This window comes from Triturus cristatus, chromosome 1_2 (genome assembly GCF_964204655.1).
Source record: "Triturus cristatus chromosome 1_2, aTriCri1.1, whole genome shotgun sequence".
NCBI classification, from domain to species: Eukaryota; Metazoa; Chordata; class Amphibia; order Caudata; family Salamandridae; genus Triturus; species Triturus cristatus.
The window spans coordinates 916,496,308-916,515,736 of record NC_140580.1 but is presented as its reverse complement, the minus strand read 5'-3'; the positions used below and the strand labels follow the sequence as shown (position 1 = coordinate 916,515,736).

Below are 19,429 nucleotides of genomic sequence, written 5' to 3'. Positions count from 1 at the left end.
CAGTGCATGTGCGCGGGCGCGCGCATCGCGCTTTGCCGCGATTACTTTCACTTTCGCGGCCGCATGGCCGCTTTGATGTTTGATCTCGATTGCGATCACTTTCAGGGCCGCTTTGCATAGCCAATAGGTCTTGCTTTTGGGACCTTATAAGTATTTAGTTATGCAACTGTTGCATGGCTAAACACTTACAAGGTCCCAAAGGCGAGACCTATTGGCTATGCCAATGCTTGTTTTTTCTGGTTCCAGTACCCCCTGGTCCCCCACTCTGCCTATTCCTTACATTTGTATTTTACATTTACTGCCATAGTGTGAGAATGCATTTCATGACAAGGAATATAATGTAGATTTGCCAAAAGCACAATGCCAGCCATGTGTTGTTCAAAGAGCCTGCAAAATCATGTGTTGACACTATAAATAGGGTTATAAATAAAAAAGTATGTATTCATTTGTAATGTGATTTCTTTGTCTTCCCTTAAATTATTAGTCATGGATCATTCAGGCAGCCCTAGAACACAATTAAAAGTGCTTTCTATTTATATTTGCTATCCGAAGTATGCACAGATAAGTGCTGAAATTCGGCTTTAGATGACTGCTTATTTTTGTACGGTCTGGGACATCAAAATGATAATCTGGCCACCCTAATCATAAAACTGGAAGTTTGTTGCAGGATCTGCAAATTATTTATTTCCTCACCCTCGATCCTTGATTAACGTCATAAGAGCAGGGCTTTAAATGTGCCGGGTCCTGCCGGTGGTCAGCACCAGCAGTTTGTATAAGCAGGCCCGAGACGGGTCCCTATCGGGCTCTCCATTTTCACCCTCACACTCCGACTGGAAAAAAAAATCTTTAACTGTGCAGCAGTTCACTGTTTTGATGTAACTTTTATTCTTTTTCAATTCTGTCTTGCTACACTTGAAGTGCTTTACATGAGCACCAACAAGGACATCTTCATTTATTTTTTGGTAGGCACGGGCGATTAAGGGATTTGCCCAGAAACACAGGATGTTGAGCAGACGCTGAGACTCAAACCTGCTACCTCAATTCCAAAGTTGGCAGCTCTAGCCATTACTCCACAACCTCTTGCACAAGAACTAAAGCATTTTCAATATTATGTACAACAAAGGCATTGTATGTATGTAGTATATTTATCTTATGCAAATAACCTTTGACAAGTCCAATAGTCCTGGCTTGTTGTAGGTGTAATGTTACCTATGTGGAGGCAATCACAGAAGCAGCGAAATACCAGTCGGGCGGCACATTATGCTGAGCACAGATTTTTAGCATAAATGTTTTAAGCCACGCACTTAATTAGATCGCCCCTTAGAGAAATCCCCTGTAGGAAAGTGGCTCTATATATACTATACCAAAATTAGGTATAGTGTGCACAGTCCAGTGGAACCCCAAAGTTAGGCAGAGGTAAAAGTAGATGGCACCTTACTCTCTATTTTTGGTAGTATGGGCGAACAGTAAGGCTGTGCTAATTTTTCCCACCGAAAAGAAGGGGATACAGCCTGCTCCTGATAACTGGATAGGCTGGGGGTCGTGTTACAAAGGCAGCAAGGCCGTTGAAGCTCCCCTGCCACAGATGGCTTTTCCTGGCCTGGGGTGGTGTGACCACCTCAGCCCAGGAAAGGCTATGTCTCTGGGCTGAGTGAACGAAGGCTTCCACCACAGGGGTCCAGCAACCTGACTTGTGGTGGCAGGCCGGTGTGTACCAGTCAGGGAACCCACCAGGAGCTGGTCGTTTTTCAGGGGTCATCTCTAAGATGCCCTCTGAGTGCATTTTATAATAAATCCCACATTGGCATCAGTGTGGGTTTATTATGCTGAAAAGCATGCTACCAAACTTCAAATAATTCAGTAATGCCATTATGATGCTGTGGAGATCGTAATGACAAACTCCCAGCCCAAATACTCTTTATGGCTTCATTGCACTTACAATGTCTAAAAATGGACTTGGACACGGTAGGGTACAGTGCTCATGCAAATGTACCCTCACCAGTGGTATTGTTCACCCAGCTAGAGGGGTGTTTTACCTATACATAGGCAGTGAGTTGCAGGCATGGCACACAGGCATGTGTGCCATGTCAACCCTTCACCTTTCTCTGCCCCAAAACATGTAGCCTGCAGTGTGTGTGTGTGTGTGTGTGTGTGTGTGTGTGTGTGTGTGTGTGTGTGTGAAGGTACATGACCTCTAAGGGTGACACAATATGTGCTGCAGCCCTTAGAGGCCTTCCCTGGTCACAGTGCCCTTGGTACCCATGGTACCTTTTAAAAGTGACTTACATGTGGCCAGAGAGGTGCCAATTGGAGGTACAAAGGTACAGTTGTAGGAAATAACACGGGCCCTGGGAACCTGATTGGCGTGGACCGAGGGCACATCATTTTACAAAGGACAAAGACAAGCCAATGAAAAATATGGGCGGAGCTTCAAGTAATATTCTAAATCAACATGCCACGCAGAGCAGTGCATGCGCTGCCCAGGCTCGACGTTAAAAGTGCTTCTTTCTCATCTTAAAGCTTGCTTCTGTCGCGTTTTAGAGCAGGCTGTCCATCTTGCGGTCTCCTTGTGCGGTCTGTGCCGTTGCCTTATCTTGCTGCTCCATGCTATCCCTCGCGTCTGCTGGTGCAATCTGGAGGCCCTCCTCTAGGTGCAAGAAGCTACTGTGGTCTTTTGCTGCCAGAGTTTGCTTTGTCGCCCCTGCCCACATCTGTTCTGCCTAACCTCTTGTGTGCGGCTGGACCCAGCACGCTTTCCCTTGTCCATTCTGGACCACTGCGGCTGGGAAACTTACCCTCAAAGCCGGTCCATTAGCTTTGTTAAGGTTTGCCACCGGGTTGGTATCCTTGGATTAGTGAGTGTTACCTCCCTTTCCCTGCCCCTTCTTTCAACACGAGAGGAGCCGACAAGACACTTTAAAAAAAAATTGAATTTGACTACGGTAGCGTTCTCGCTCTGTGGCTCACTCTTCCTTTCTTTTACCTTGATTTCAAAAGTAGAGTGTGACTACAAGGCCTGCTCCCACCGCCCCCTGATAAGTAATTCTTATTTGTAGCTAGGGTAGGTTAACCGGGTGCACATCCGAATATACTCTGCCGTACTATGTATAGATTCAAACTATAATATCTCAACATGCATGTCGCTGCACTATAATTCTTAATGAGCACCTTTCTGCTATGTTTCAGTACTGTACCTTTCTTTATGTATAAATCCCTTTGGTACCACATTCTTCGTGTCCAACACTGCAAAAATACTTGATACTGTCTAGGCATTGAACTCAAGACAAATCCCGGAACTGGGATATGAAAATAAGTTTAAAAAATATTTCAAAATTCATATACCAGTCATCTTGTGGTTGATTTTGATCAAAAATGATCAAGCGAAATGAGAACTTAACCATGTTATTGTCTCTTGTACTATTGTTTACAGGAAAATTCCTCAAATACAGCAAGTACTTCTTTTTATGTTTGTTTGTATGCCGAAGTATTTCTTTGGCACCACACGTTCGCTTTCATAACAATTGCATGGCGACGTTACTGGGGGATCTCTTCTCTAGTACCTCCCTGACGGATGCCCCTTACCCAAATGGGCCAGTAGAATAGGGCAGACACATGCTGCCGTTTTTATATTCGTGTCATAGTACCACAATATCCTTATTGCCCCGTCCCATAATTTTTCCCTACTAATAAAGGGATACCTGGGGATGAGTTCTGTTTTTTTTATTTTAAATGTAAAAAAAAAAAAAAAAAAGAAAGTTGTGTTCTAAGTGCTCCCTGGAATACAGTTGACCCCACCATGTCCTCTAGGAGTCAAGGTGAACCCGATAAAAAAGCATGCCACCTCTAATGTGGGTGAAGGTTGTAAATAAAAAGAGGTTCTCCCTCTTCCCAACTCTGAGTGCGGTGGAAGTATATGGCTTATTTCCTCTTTTCCCTTGATCGTTTATTCATAGGATACTAATTTTGAGTTAGGATTATTTCAGTGGGAGTACATATCCCTTCGCCTTTCATTCAGAAAGGATCTCTCCACCCTTCCCAGGTCTGAGGGATTCCATCGGACCCTACTTGTTTTAATTATTCATGTGCATAAACTTGCATGGTGTAGCATAAAATTGTACTGTGGAAATCAGACGGCAATGCTTAGTCACACTCTTACGCTACAATAAAATCACTTACAATGTATACCTTAGGATCCTTGACAAAGCTGCTAATAGAAACTGTGATTCCAGGGCTTTTTATGAACCAGGGTTTATATAACCTATTGCTTCTTGGCTCCTTAACACCTCCTTGTTGTGTGTTTTTGTTTTTTCCTGTCACTAAATCTGAGTGCGGGCTCAAAATTCAGTCATTTTAATCTCCATTTGTCAACAAAAGACTGATTTGAATTTCCCCAGAGCAAACAGATTGATAGAAAGGTTAAACCATAAGGTAGACCTTGGTGAAAGGCATTCAGGGTAAAGTGGCATTGTAGTGCATGTTGTAGGCAGATCACACCATTCTCCATTCTGTACGAAGGGTTTCATCTTTCACATTTCTTAAAGGGAGGCAACTCAGACTCGTGTTTGCTTTTCCAAGATTAAGGCTAAAATATCAAGTAGAAGTGGACAAGAAAAATATCATGGATAAAATACATAGTCACTAGACCATGTATAGTAATTGGTACAATGCACTGAAGGGAGAGGGAGAACTTGGGATGGAAAATTGTGATGTTGTGCATGTCAAAAGAATCAAAACTCAAGAGCATTCTTTCAGCCTTCTTTTCACCTTTTGAGATAGTGCGAATGGGAAAATTTGATGAGTTTGGAAAATGGGCAGTCCTGGAGCATGGCCCATTTCTTCTTATTTCAAGTTTAGTAGTCCCTGAGTGAACTCAAGAACAACTAATCCACGAACGCTAGTGAGATAGTCCCTTTCCTGGATATATGATGGTATAAAAAGAGACAAGCACCCAAGAAATTCAAAGATTTAGTCCTGGTATTTTTAGACACCCACTTGTTTCCATCAGATGGACTTTTGTTCCTTTTACCTTTTCCCCTTTGGGAACTTGTACCTGGGAAGTTTGCTGTAGTATCCCTTTTCCCCCCTAATTTTACTTCCTTGTTCTCCCCGTAGAATTCTAATACAGTGGTATGTTCCCCTTGAGGGATTTGGAATGTTGCAGCGAGCCAGAGAGGAGGGCAGTTGAAAGGCTGCTACAGCCTCAATGTTGTGCTGTTTAGCTGTGGAAATAAACCTTCTACAAACTTTCTTTGCCAGTGTGATCTTTAAAATGGTTTATTTTTCTGAATGGGAGGGTTTCTGTTGCAGAAGCTGGTATTGTTGTACACTCTTGGAAGCAATCTGCAAAGCCTGCAGTCTTTGTCTGACAGCAACCAGACTCCATTGAATCATAGATACACCTCTGCACGCTATTTTGCCTTTTAGTGAGGGCTTTTAGCTCTGGCTTGATAGTGTAGGTGTCTCCAAAACCCTTGATTCCAAACTCTTTAAAATATAGTGTGGTCTTTATTGAAGTTCAGATTCTTATTTCTCTCACCTCATACTTTACCATGTCACCTCCTAGATAGTGCTTACTTTGTAGTGCATGAGGGACTATTTTACATCTGAAGAGTACTCTAAATTATTACATATGCAATTCTCTTAAATTCGTTGCACATGGAAAGTAATCCTTTTTTTTTTTTTTTTTTTTACTGGACAAGGCTTTTCTTAATGTTTTCTTGAGGACTCAAACTAAAAGGGAGAGTTTGACTTTCCCAATGTTTATAAACTTAAGTGCCTTTTTATTGAGTAGAGGCCTGTTGACTAGGAGAGTTCATACTTCTCTCTATACAGCCGTTGTACCCTCTTTGCCGATTGCTTTTGGGGCAACGTGGAATACAGAATGCGCAATTAGACCTTGGTGTACAATGGAGTGGTACTCCCAAGCCGCTGCGGCGTACATACCCATTTAGCTTTCTCATTGCCTAGCTGCATGTTTTTGTGGTATTGAAACAGCTGGAGAAAATTGTTCATCTTTGCTGCACACTCATACACATCTTTCTCAGAAAATGGCAACCCGTGCTGCATACTTTCTTATATTAGAGTGCTGTATGGTGCATTGACTGTTTGGTCAGCTGAATAGATTCTCCCCTTTGAGTGTCACCTCTTGCACACTAATTGAACAGACGTTTGGCTTAGTGTTTTGTTTCTGAGGTCAGAAATGTGCTTACTTTTTTGCAGAGAAGAGCTCCTTGTGAGGTAGAGAGATCAACAAACAATAGCATTTCAATTTGGGAGCCTGGAACTGTACACAGAGGTTCTTGAAAGTTAATGGATTTCTTGTTGCCTTTTTCTCTAGTGTGGCAATTGGTACTTCTCCCATGCGTTGTTACCTTCGGCTTAAACATGAAGTGTCAAAATACTGCTCATGTAGACCACTCTAGAAAATGCACGCTCCCCGAACAATGTACATTAAGCTCAATATCTTTTCTATTGACAACCAAGAAGGCTCTTTGAGTCCTTTTTAGAGTTAGAAATGCACAGTGCAAAGGACACAGAAAAATAAAATATGTTGCACTTTTAGAATCGCATTACTTGAATGTTTTCTGCTGCAGATCTACTTTTCATAAAATTGTTTTCAATATGTTGTCGTCAGTGTTTTGTCCTTTATAGGTACATTGTTTTATAGTATTGCTATTGGTGTTGTCACTTTTCAGTAAGTCGACTGTCCTCGTACATAAAACATCAACCAGCACCACAGTGTTGGAGCTTATAGTACAAAAATATTTCCGTTCCACTTCTTCAATATCAGAAATTTGAAATTGTATAATTTTAAATATGCTATTTATTTGCCCTCATTAACCAGTGCCCTGAGCACATACACCAATAATGTCCAACAAGAAGTAAAGAACTAGTCGTCTGATCGTCATCTTTTTATTCAGTCTTCACTTTATTCTGGTGATATAAAAAATCCTCACATCAGCCAACACGTGTTTCGTCTTCGGGTTTGTCACCCTACTAGTTCTTCATGGCTGTATACATTTTGCATATGTCTCGTCTTGTGTGCTTATTCTGTCTGCTGATTCCAGATTGAGTCACAGTCAAAATAAAGTAAACTTGTATATTTCTAGTAGCACCTCCCGAGTACGGAAGGCGTAGGTCTTCCCTGCCACTCTGTACCGTAGTGGCGTTTATTTGCCCTTCATAGTGCGATTGGCCGAGAGAATATCCTTGAAGCAGCACATGAAGCGCTTTGAGATTTCTCACATATCCCCAGTGTCATCGTAGTCACTTGTCTTCTGTAACAGCAAAATATCTAATTAGGGGCCTTACAGTAAGATTGAATACTTATTTTGCTCTCTAAATTTTTTATTATAATGTAATCAACAGTGAACCCTTAACAGACTATGCGGATGGTACAGTAATGATAATGTATTTCCTTTGTTGAAATTGTAAAATGGAGTTGTTAAAAAACATAGTAATCCCCAGACTTTGAGAAGTTCAGAGATCACTCTAACCTACTGAGGCATTTCATGTAACTAAATCAAGAAAGTTGTAGTAGGGTGTGTGCCTCTTTTAATAACTGTGTTCTGGAAGCATTGGCTATAGTTAAGAAAAATAGTGAGTGTGTGGATTTTTAAAAATATTTTCCTAGTAAAAACGTAAATGAAAACAGGCCTTTATTCATAGCCTGTTACTAGCTTATATCTTCAAAACCATCATCAAGCCATCATCAATGTTTGCTTCTGTTCTGAACTCAAAACTTTAGTTTGTAACAGTTTTGCTTTGCTGATATTAAACAAGGATGTAAAAAATTTAAGACGTCCGACATTCTTGTTGCCTCCCATAATCTTTGGTGCTCTGGGGCATCACAACATTTGTCATTAAGTCCAAAATCTAAATCTTTCAGGACGTTTCTTAAAATGGTTCTTGCTGATCCTGTGATCTTATTTTGGCAGCAGGAACTTCAGTAGTCAAAGCAGCAGAGAACACCATAAGTGGCTCATTATTTTTGTTAGACTGAGAAAAACTAATTCTGTCATTGCACATTCTCACCAGTAAAAACTTAATTTCATTGATATGGATCAATACAGTTTCATCAATGTGACCATTATTTCTCTGATCTCACGGAGTGTGAACCCGTAGCCAGCAATCAAGAGTGGCTTTAAAACTAATTTGCTTTTTCAAGGAGTACAAACTTAACTGAAGGCTGACGGTTATGTTGTCACTGGGAGGTCATTGTACATTCATATTTTCGACTGTATGCACGCTTGCAGTTTGGGTGGACATACAAATCTTCTGCAAATACATTCACCGCGCTGTTTAGAACAGCTATTCACTTGGCTGAAAACTTGAAAGAAACTATCTGCAGATAAAAACGTTTGCCCTTTGAGGCTCGCATAATAAGTACTTTGTTCTTTCGTCAATCCCTTTGGCCCTTGTTCTGACTAAACCACATATAACAAACACATTGACGATACTCTTCTTTCTGATCAGCTGTTGGAGGTGGCCAAGGGGTAGCCATCAATCTTCTAAGCGGATGGGCATTGCGTTTGGTGGTGGTTGCTTTCTCAGAAGCTTGATTTTCAGACATTGTACACTATATAGTTTTAAAACCACATGTCAACGGGAACCTGTGGGGATTTCAATGTAAATTTTCTCAATTCAAATGACTGTGTGCTGCTACTTTATGCTTTAGTTATGCATTTATTAAAAGTGACCATTCTTAAACATGAGTTGAGAAACATTCCTGTCCCTGCACTGATGACAATGCGGTTAATTAACTGAGGCAAGTCATTGGTAATGTTTATCCTATATGTGTCTAGATTTGTATTGTATACGGAGCAATAGGTTAGTCTAGGAAACCAAACAAGAGTTTTCTGTACATCAGACATGCTAAACGCGCACATTTGAAGGTGGTCTCATGTGTGATAAAGAAGGGAATTGCATCTCAGTGAATTAAAATACTTGCCCAGATCACTTAATTTGACACCAGTTTATGGTTCAATAGCATTCTAATTAGGTCGCGTAGATTATTTAAGTCACTAGACCTGCAGATCAAGTAGCATTTTTTTTTTTAACAACAAATTTTATTTGGTCATTTTTCAATATATTGGGCCGAAGCCCCACAGTGGCATATATGAGCATTTGGACAACGATGCAGCAATAACCGTTACCACTAAAATAAACTATCCCTGCCAAACATGCAGGTCAATGAAAATTAAGAACAGTATGCAGACAGTGGTCAAATCCCCATATTCAGTACTTGATGCAGCAAGTTTTCTAGAGTCATCCCAATAAGACAATGTTATAAGCATACAATAAGGTTTGGAGCATTGTAGGGCGGGGGTCGAGGGGCAGCCTTTGAGTCATCCTCAGGCTGGGAGGGGCAAGTCTATTCCCTGATATGTCTCCTATCGTGTCCATATCTTACGGTGTTTCCGGGGGCAGCCCCGAGCTTCAAAAACAGCGATCTCCGCCCCTATACACTTGTTTAGTGCGGCCTTCCATTTACCTATAGTCGGGAGAGATGATGCCTTCCAACACTGCGCTATGTCTCTTTTGGCGATGGTGAGGGCAAGGAACATTAGATGTTGTTTATAGCAATTCCCCCCAATGTCATCTGTGGAGTGTAAGAGAAACAGCTGTGCGTCTAGTGGAAGCACCCACCCCAATACCTCATTGAGGCATGAACGAATCCTGTTCCAAAAGGGTTGCAGTGCAGGTCCACACGGTATGGAAGAAGGACCCCTCCTCGCTGACACACCGCAAGCACACTGGGGACTGAATTACCCCCATTCGCCACAGACGTACCCTAGTGTAGTAAACTCGGTGCAGATATTTAAACTAGATGACTCAGTAGCGTGTGGAGACAGCCGCGCCTCTAGGGCTGGCAATCGCCTCAGCCTAGTCGTCATTCGTCAATTCAGGGATGTCAGCCTGCCAGGCCAGTCGGGTCTTGTCCAAAGTGGTGGGGGGGTGTCATCAGTGTTTGATACATTTGCCTGATTTTATGCAATCCGAGGTCCCCCATTAATAGACGGCCCTCCAAGGGCTGGAGCTCCGGGAGGGTTTTCATATTATGGATCTGAGGGGAGAGTGCGTGTCAGAGCTGTAAACATTTGTAAAATTGTGACCTATGAAGGCTGAACTCAGTTTGTAATTGTTGAAATGATTTTAATGTGACGCCCTTCATAACATCGCCTAGGGTCGAGATCCCCACCAGGTCCCAACCACGAAACCCACTCAGCGTTGTCGCATTCTTGAGACATGTGCCCTGCCATAGTGGGGTTTGTCGAGTTAGTCTCCTATCTGCCTGGTCTTGGCCCGCCACAGCTGTATAGCTTGTCTGCTAGCCGGCGGTAGATGATCTAGCCTCTTATAGCTGTATAATTTTGGAGACGATACAAAATCCGAGGCAAGGACACCATCTTAAAAATGGCCGAACGCCCATACAGGGCAATGGGAGAACAGACCATACCACCGTCTCATTCTTGAGGATAGCCGTTTATGGGGTGATATTGTGTGCCCAAGAGATTTTGGGGCTTTGGGAGATGTAAATCCCCAGATATTTGAACCCATCTGTGGCCCGGGACAGTTGCGCGACCCATGTTTCACGGCCGTGGTGTCCACACACCGGGAAGAGAACGGATTTGGCGGGATTTGTGTGAAGACCGGTGGTGCTACCAAATACCCGAAGGTTTTCTAGGATGCGGGGTCCGGAGTACCACAGGTCTGTCATGAAAAAAAGGACGTCGTCCAAGTATAGAGCTATACGGTCTGACCGTGAGCGGGACCAATCGAACCCCCGGAGCACCGGGTCGCTTCTCACCCAGGCCGCCAGGGGCTCAACTGCCAGGGCGAACAACAATGGAGATTGCGGGCAGCCCTGGCGTGTACCCCTTTGGATCGGGCAATAGCGGTGTCCACCAATTCAGACTGACGCCGTCAGGTTCGTATACAACTGACGTATGTACGCCAGAAAGCGGGGCCCAAAGTTGACCGCTTCAAGCAGCTGAAAAAGATAGACCCAGCTTAAGGAGTCAAACGCCTTGTCAATATCTGCTAGGAGCGGCCTAGAGTAGGGGCTGCTGCGATGGCATTGTTCACACGTCTGATCTTATGCCTCGTAGCCCTCTGCGGCATAAAGCCCGACGGATCGGGGTGAATCAGATCGGTGATGCACCCCCGAAGGCAATCAGCCAAGACTTTCCCCACCAACTTGGGTTCAAAATTAATTAGGGAGATGGGGCGATAGGAGGATGGGACCTCAGGGGGTCTGCCAGGTTTAAGAAAAAGCACTATTTCCGCATGTCGCCAGTCCCAGGGCAGACTTCCCAGGTCAGTTGTGTCCGTGATGGTCACCAACAAGTGAGGCCCTAGTAGGGTCATGTGAGACCAAAGAATTCCATGGGGAACCCATTGGGGCCTGAGGCGCGACCCGGCTGGATCGCACTGAGCGCGCCGGATAGTTCCTCTAAGGCAATGGGTGCCTCCAGGGTCTCCCGCACTGAATCTGGGAGCTGGCGAGACGGGATGTCTGTGAGAAACTCCGCTATAAGTGCGGCAGAGATCTGCTCCTTGCGGGCATAAAGAGATGCGAAGTGTCTCGCAAATTCGTCTGCCACATCCATCGGCGCCGTGTACATGGACCCATCTGGACCTTGGATCGTAGGCGTGGCGGCCGGGCGCCATCTGTTTGGCACAGTCTATGGAGCATTTTGCTTGACTTATCCCCCCACTGATATATCCAATGTTGAGATGCCTCCCAGATCTCCTTGGCTTCTCCCAGGAGGTATTGACGCAGTTCTTGTTGTGCGAGGAGCATATTACGGCGAATACCGGGGCAAGAATTGGCACCGAGTTGGGCAGACCGGGTCGCCTGGCGCGTTTCCAGGGTATCTAGGTGTTTGCGGCGCTTACGTTCTCCTGTGTGTGGTAGCTAATGTCGGAACCCTGGACGGTTGGCTTGAGGGCCTCCCAGAGGGTTGTGTTCGAGGGGGCGGAGGGGCCATTGTCAGCTAAGTATGTAGTGATCGTTGCATTGAGCATTTCCAGATAGGCCGGGCTGCGGAGGTGCCAAGGGGACATACGCCAGCGAAAAGTAGGCCTGCGTGAGCACGTGTGGAAGCGCATCATGACTGGGGAATGGTCGGAGAAACCACGAGGCCGGTGTTGCACCTGAGAGAATCTATGGAGAAAAACCCGGGGAACAAAAAAGTAATCCAACCGGGACTCTTACCCATGGACCGCAGACAGATGTGTAGTCCTGTTCTGTAGGGTGAAATTTGCGCCATACGTCTGCCCAGTCTAATGTCGTCGCCAAGGTAAACAGTTTGGTCGGACCATGTGTAACAGGGGAGTCCAAGGTGCGTTGTCTATCAGAAGGCCCCATGGTGTCGTTCCAGTCGCCCCCCATCAGAGTCAAGCCAGCCGGGAGGGATCCCCAGACCCCCAATAAGTTGTCGATAAAATTGGCACCCAGAGGTTGAGGGGCATATATGCTCCCTACGGTGATCTGCTTACCGTGTACCTTGCCTGTGACAAAAAGGAATCGGCCCCCGGGATCTGCTCTATGTGCTATATATTGGAACTGGACTCTGCGGTGTATAAGAACTGTCACCCCCCTGGAGCCTCTTGTAAACCCTGCATGATGGATGTAATGCAATCCAAAGCGGGCGAGGCATGGGGCCTTCGTGCCCATAAATGGGTTTCCTGCAGGAGTAGGATGTCTGGTCCATACCTCTTTGCCTGTCGCAAGGTAGCCCCCCTTTTCACCTTGTTTAATAATCCCCGAACATTCCAGGAGACCACTGTTAGGTCTCCTAGGGGATGTGCCTCACCAGACGTCATTGGGCTCTAGGAAAAAGATGTAGAGAGCAAGTGGATCTGCATAGGAGACAATATGCATCTGGGTGTACCATCTGCATGAGTTAACTATACATAAACAAAATAATCCAACATGTCCGAAAGACGGATCCCCCCACCCGACACTACCAGAAACAAGGAGCATCTGTCGCGGTGTAGATGGCAGGGGACCCCTAACGGGAGGCCCTTGGATACCACACCAAAGGTTCCCATCCCACCCTTTCAACCTAAGGAAATGGAGAGTGCAAAGCAATCTGGGCCTAGCAGCCCGTAAAGCGGGTCCCACGCCCACTCAGAGGACGACATCACTAAAACAGAATTCTAATATACGCGTTGTCTATGAAACATTATTGGAGCAGTGGAGCAGTCTGGAGCCATCAGGAAAGTCGCTCAGGACTTGGCGAAACTCTATCTGGCCCCGGGCCTCTTCGCTTCTGGGACTTATTGCGATGCGGCCGCTGAGTTCTGGAACTGTGGGAGGTGTCTGATTCCAAGGCTGACAGGAAGCTTGCTCGGAACTGTGGGCACTCATCAGACCATGCAAAGACCATGCAAAGACCGCCTCTGGGGTATCTAAGAAATATGACTTAGAGTTATAGATTACCCACAATCGTTCTGGATATAACAGCATATATTGTATATTCAATTTTCTAAGTCTGTGCTTTGCGGCCATGAAAGATTGGCGTTGTTGCTGGACCAGACGTGTGTAGTCGGGAAAGACCAAAATGCGGCTGGATTCATATATGAAGCAGTCTTTGTGTCCTGGCGAAGAGCAGAATAGCATCCTTGTCGGCGTAGTTCATGATCTTGGCGATAACAGGCCTTGGGGCCTCACCCGGAGGAGGCTTCCCCGGCAGGGCTCTGTGCGCCCACTCTACTATGAAGGCAGAGGATAGCAGATCAGGAGGGAGGATATCTTTGAGCCACTTTGTGATAAAGTTCGTCATGGATATTCCTTCGCAGCCTTCGGCCAGGCCCACGAAGCACAGGTTATTCCTCTGGGTGCGGCCAGCTCCTGTGTGACGACAGTCAGCTTGTTGACTTTCTTTTGAAGTGAGGTTACTGAATCTTCCACCGTCGAGACCCTCGTTTCCACCTTGGTGATCCGGTCTACTGCCTTACGGAGATCCTGGCATAAAAAGGATACATCGGACCCCACCGCGCCGATTTTCGCGTCCAACATATCACGGGCATTGTTGATTGCTGATTGGTGGGCAGCGTTATCTGGAGCCGAGCTGCCCCCATCTCCACCCGTGGCACCCCTGACGGCTGTGGTAAACTGGTCTATGGTGCCCTGCTTGGGGCCGGCCCCACCCTGCCTGCCCTTGCCCACCCCGATGCGCGACCGCGGGCCGTGTAGCGGACCGGGGGCGAGGAGCTCACCTCACCGAGCGGGCGGCCGCCCCTCTAGGTGGAACCAGGAGGACCAAGGCCGGGGAGAGACAGTCCTGAAATGCGTGTGGCGCGACCAGGGGATCAGTCCGAGGGGGAAGTATAGGCCACAGAGGGGGAAGCATTTCCCCGCCTGGTCCCACGCACTATGCAAGCACCCCAGATCCGGGGGGGCCTCACACAGGCCTCTGGGCAGTAAATTAATACACGTAGGTCGCGCAGGCTCAAGGATAGAGGGACGCGTGAGCCCGCCCAGTCACAATTACAGCCCCCCTGAAGCCCTCGCGTAGCAGTCCAGGGCCGTCTCCAACTAGTGAGCCCAACAGTACGAAAGATTGTCCCCAAGGCGCCAATGCGTGCTGATATCCCCGCAGTCGGCCTCGGGGCTCGGCCAATCCCACGCCGGTCACAGGAGAAGAGGGGAGGACGGCGGGCCACTCACCATCTGGGGCCGCGGACCGACCCCTAAAAACACCAGTCCTGCAGCCACTCTGCTGTCGCCTCACAGTGCCCACAGCGATCGGTGCCGCCGCACCCCAGACCTCACCGGCAAGATGGTGGCTGCGAGGCCGGGGGGGGGGGGGGGGGGGGACACGACGATCCGGCCGGGCTCCTCGCACGGCTCTTCTCCCTGGGAGCGGCTCGTCGGGAGCGTCAGGCACCTCTGCACCAGGGTCCTGGTCGCTGGGCAGCGGACACAGGGCCTTCACCTCAATCTCGCAACAGCCGGAGCAGCGATCCGCACTTAGGAGGATAGAGATCACCGCAGCCGCTCAGCTGATCGCTAAGCCGATGGCATCGCCGTGCTCAGGACCATTCGGGGAAACGGTGAAGCTTGGTGAGTTGTCTCTGAACAGGATATTGGCGGATAATTAAACAATTATGGCGAGGGTGAACGGAGCTTCGCTAAGCTGCGTCCGCCATGATGGCGGATCAAGCCACGCCCCCGTCAAGTAGCATTTTCAAGATTTTTCAAGGCCTGCTGACAAACCTTTTTTAGGCTTTTTTACATTGTTTATTTGTTACAATGATAAAATATTTGATCCTCTTCACCCTTCAGTTTCAATCTTTTGTGAACTTCATCTTGCTGTATTTCTGCAGCATCTTGAACTCTTCTGTCCAGCCACAGTTGAGGTTAACTTTTCTTTCGGATTAGTTTGGCATATGACACATTTTTCTTTGTTGAAGGAGACCTTAGATTTTGTAGTTAGCAACACTGTCAGGAGGTAAAGCTCCTCTGCTCCTCCTGGTTCGCTTATGTTTACGAATTTGAATCAACGGAAAACCTGAAACAAAAACAATATTGAAATAAATTACCAAAATGATGGCTAAAACATATCTTTATAGGGTTGCCATTTTGGAAAATGGTGGAAGGGTTGATCTAAGGAGTTATTTTCTGTCTCTATAAGACAACTTAGCCCACAAAAACCTTTGTTTTGACACCAAAATCAAGAATATAGGTCTCATGGTTCCTGAAATATTACATCATAATTACAATACATCAGCCATTTATAAAAAGGTCGTCCCGAAAAATTGGGCCCGGATTACCAGTGTCTACCCAAGCTAAATTACTTCTCTAATGATACCAAAACACAAATCAAAAATAACAATCACTATACAATTTTTTTTTAAATACGTATAGCAAGTGGCCAGGACTAATTTAAACATTTCCAAAAAAAATAAATCCTAAAGGCTCCCATATTTCAGGAATAACAGGTCGTCTTCAGGTCATGTTAATCTTCATTACCTGCAGCATAGGATCAGGAATAATTCAGATTTGCGCTTCATGAATAATTTTCAACTCTGGAAGCTATAAGAACTTTTATGACTAAGCAGTGGACGGACATTCACTCTTGCTTAATGATAAAGTTAAAAATGGAATAAGTAAAAAAAAAAAAATTGAAAAGACACATGAGCTGAAATCATGGTTTGTTTATGGACTGCCTACAATTTATGTGGCTAGTACACTATTCCAAAAAAGTTCCTATAGGACTCCCTAAACCAAGATCAAAGCCAGAAAACATGCTTTTCAATTATGGTTATGCAGTAAGTAAAGACAAAAGCGAATTGATGTGTAAGAACTGTATCCTTACTATACCACAGTAAAGCAACTGTATCAGGTATGTTGAGATCATATTACAACAGGCGTCAAGACTATTGAGTGGCAGCTAACACAATCTTGCAATCATCCCATTGATAGAAAATTGGCTGATTGACTATTTCACTTTGATTTTAAGGCCTTCTTATTTTTCTTTTCAAACTTCTTTGTTGAATACATTGGTCAAGGATTTTCATGCATTGGATTTTTGATCAGTACTAGAATGTTGTTGGAGACCTGAAAATAATTTGGTCCTGTAAAGTACTCCAAACTAAACCTGGGATGCTTGCACACAATTGAGGTTGTTAGAATCAAACATTAATTTATTCTGTATATTCATATTTTGGAATGCGTATTAATGTTTGTTCTATGTGAGAGTTTCCCATTATAATGATGTATGTTTTACAGACACAATCATTAAATTAAGAAATTCTTTACATGGTACATTATACTAATGTGATACACTAGAAAATGTCTTGTCTATATCTGTGCACTCAGTGCTTAGTATGTAAAAGCAGTTCTCAAAAATAGATAACTTATAGGTTGGTGTTTTAATTTAATTTAGGGAAAAAGTCACTTATGGAAAAAAACCTTCTTACATGCTTTGTCTTTGTGTAAGCCTTTCACTGACAGATGGATGTTTACCTGTAAGATTAACTTATAAAATCATCTATTTTACAGATACCACAAAATAAACCAGGGGCAACTTCAGGGTGCAAACCCCTCAACGATGCTACACCTGCTGTTCCTGGAAATGATAACAGCCCTCTTGATTCAGTAAGCAATGCTTTTTAAAAATTAGTTAAGGAATTGTCGGTAGGTTCTGAAACACGTATCTAAATTTAATATGATTAAGTATCCATTCATTATTCAATAGTAGATATTTGAAGATTTAAGTTTGGGACACCCAAACAAATATAGATAAATTGTGGATGATTCAGTTTGGGACACCGAAGAAAATATTACTGATATTAAATTGTGAATGATATAATCAGTTTTATTAGAATTTGTTCCAAGATTTCCCAAAAACCTTTTGCATTTTTTTGCAAATATAGTGATGAATCCTTTTTCATCTGACCATTTGTTTGTAACAGATTGCATAGTTTTTCTTTCCTACATATAGGTTCGTAAAAAAGAGGCTTCAGTAACCAAATGCAAAATTGTTCAAATGGAATCTCAATCTTGTTGGTCTAAGCTAATTTGTTTCACAACATTCAGCCTGTTTTCGAAGGCTTTATATTCCCATGCTTTCAAATAGTTGAAAATTGATCTATCTCTGTGCTTGAATGGGTTTAATGAAATCACCGAGCACCATTGAGAATTTAATTTGTCATTTTGGGGCTTAAATTGATATATTTTCAGTTTTTTTTATTGACGTTTGTTAAAGATTTTCATGATGGTAATTGTCTGTATCCTTTCTTAGGAAGCTTAATGTTAAAAGCTGTAGAGACTTTATAAGTATGTCATCAGCTTGTAAAGGTTTTCAGAAACAGAAAGGCTTAAAGGAATGCTGTAAATTCTGCCAACCTACAGGTTGTAACAACAAAAGTTATGGCGGACCTTGTTGAAAGTTGATCATGGAAAACTACCCTATCAAAAAGGTGTCTTGGGTTCTCAGTTACATTTAGAAATGGGAGTTTGACTCTTAACCCTTCATTCCACTATACTCCTATTAAAGCATGTTCTTTTCAGATATACTACAGACACTTTATGGATTTAGACATTGTCTACCATACGTCTGACATGGGCAGGCATACCCCGTAACAGTGCAATGTATTATAAAGTTGGCCTTGTCTAAAATGCAGGTATTGCGCCATTCTTTTTCATTAATAGTCAAGTGGAGACTCTGGACTTGAATATCACAGGCAGGTTGATCAAAATCATTGAGATTTCTAAGTGCCCTCTATTGCTTTGAATATTGAAATACCACTGTCATAGCCTCACTCTTTATTATCCTCATAATGGCCCCAAACACCGGAAAGTTTGGTTGTAGAGCTGTTTAACAGCAGACTAAACCCTAATGCCTCCCCTAAGATCCCTCCTGACAGCCAATCCAAACTCAATCCAAAGCGATCTGTCAATTCCAGCTGCCTCTTTGGGTGCTACATACGTTTTGTGGGGCATGGTAGGTCAAATCTTTCCAGCAGTTCCAGAGGACATATGGGAGTGTTTAGACCAAACCATGCAGGACGGCCGGATTCTGCAAAATGTGTTACTTGGGCTGGCCTAGACAGGACACAACAGATTGAGTGGGTTGGACAGTGGGCACAAGCTTATTGCTTCTACGCCATGACTGCATGATCTTTGTGGGCTTCTCAGGGGATATCTAGGCATCTTTAATAGACATGTCATTTGATGGCTCTTGCCTCTTCGGTGAAAAAGACTTAGACCTGAAATGCTTGAAAGAATGTTGCTCCACATTGTTTTCTTTGGGGTTTTCTATATCTACCATCCATTTTTCCCCAACTGTTTCACCCCTTTTGGGGATATATCCGAGGTTTTCAATATCTCTAGTGCCAGATCCTGCAGCTGGCACAACAAACTTCAGGCATTTCATGGCAGAGGCTGCATGTCCCAGAGACCGCATTCAGGCAGTGTGCAACTCAGTCCTGAACCCCTCCGGCAACCACAACTGCATACCTACTTTAGTGTGTCCTTTTTGACATCCACCCACCATTTCGGGGGCAGGATCAGATATTTCCTCGATTGCTGAAACATCTCTTTGGATGCATGGTTCCTCAAAATTTCCAATGGGCCTAAGCCCTTCCAATTTTAACTACCCCGCCGTACCTTCCACCCCTTATCAATGTGGCTGTGTATGTTTCACATGTCTGTTTTCTAACCAGAAATACAGGCACTTTTGACCAAAGGACCCATAGATAGAGTTCTGGCCTCAGAAGTGGGTGTTACTCCTGCTACTTTCTTGTGCTGAAGGACTGTGGACTTATCCTGTTTTAAATCTCTGCCTTCTAAATGCTTTCCTGTGGAAGGACAAAGTCAAGATGATCACACTGGCCCAAGTTTTTTTTGCCCTAGATACTAGAGACTGGATGGGTGTGTTGTACCTGAAAGACACATATTTCCATGTTACCA

General features: G+C 44.4%; 1 protein-coding gene across 18 annotated transcripts in view; it reads left to right on the top strand.

Moving 5' to 3' along the window:
- The window catches only part of RERE (arginine-glutamic acid dipeptide repeats), a 1,190,399-nt gene that overhangs the window by 560,467 nt on the left and 610,503 nt on the right, over positions 1–19,429 (top strand). For all 18 annotated transcript variants that reach the window (XM_085609712.1, XM_085609701.1, XM_085609709.1 and 15 more), the window contains one exon: positions 17,018–17,113. In XM_085609712.1, the coding sequence (XP_085465838.1) occupies positions 17,018–17,113 (96 nt within the window). The remainder of the gene's footprint in view (positions 1–17,017; positions 17,114–19,429) is intronic.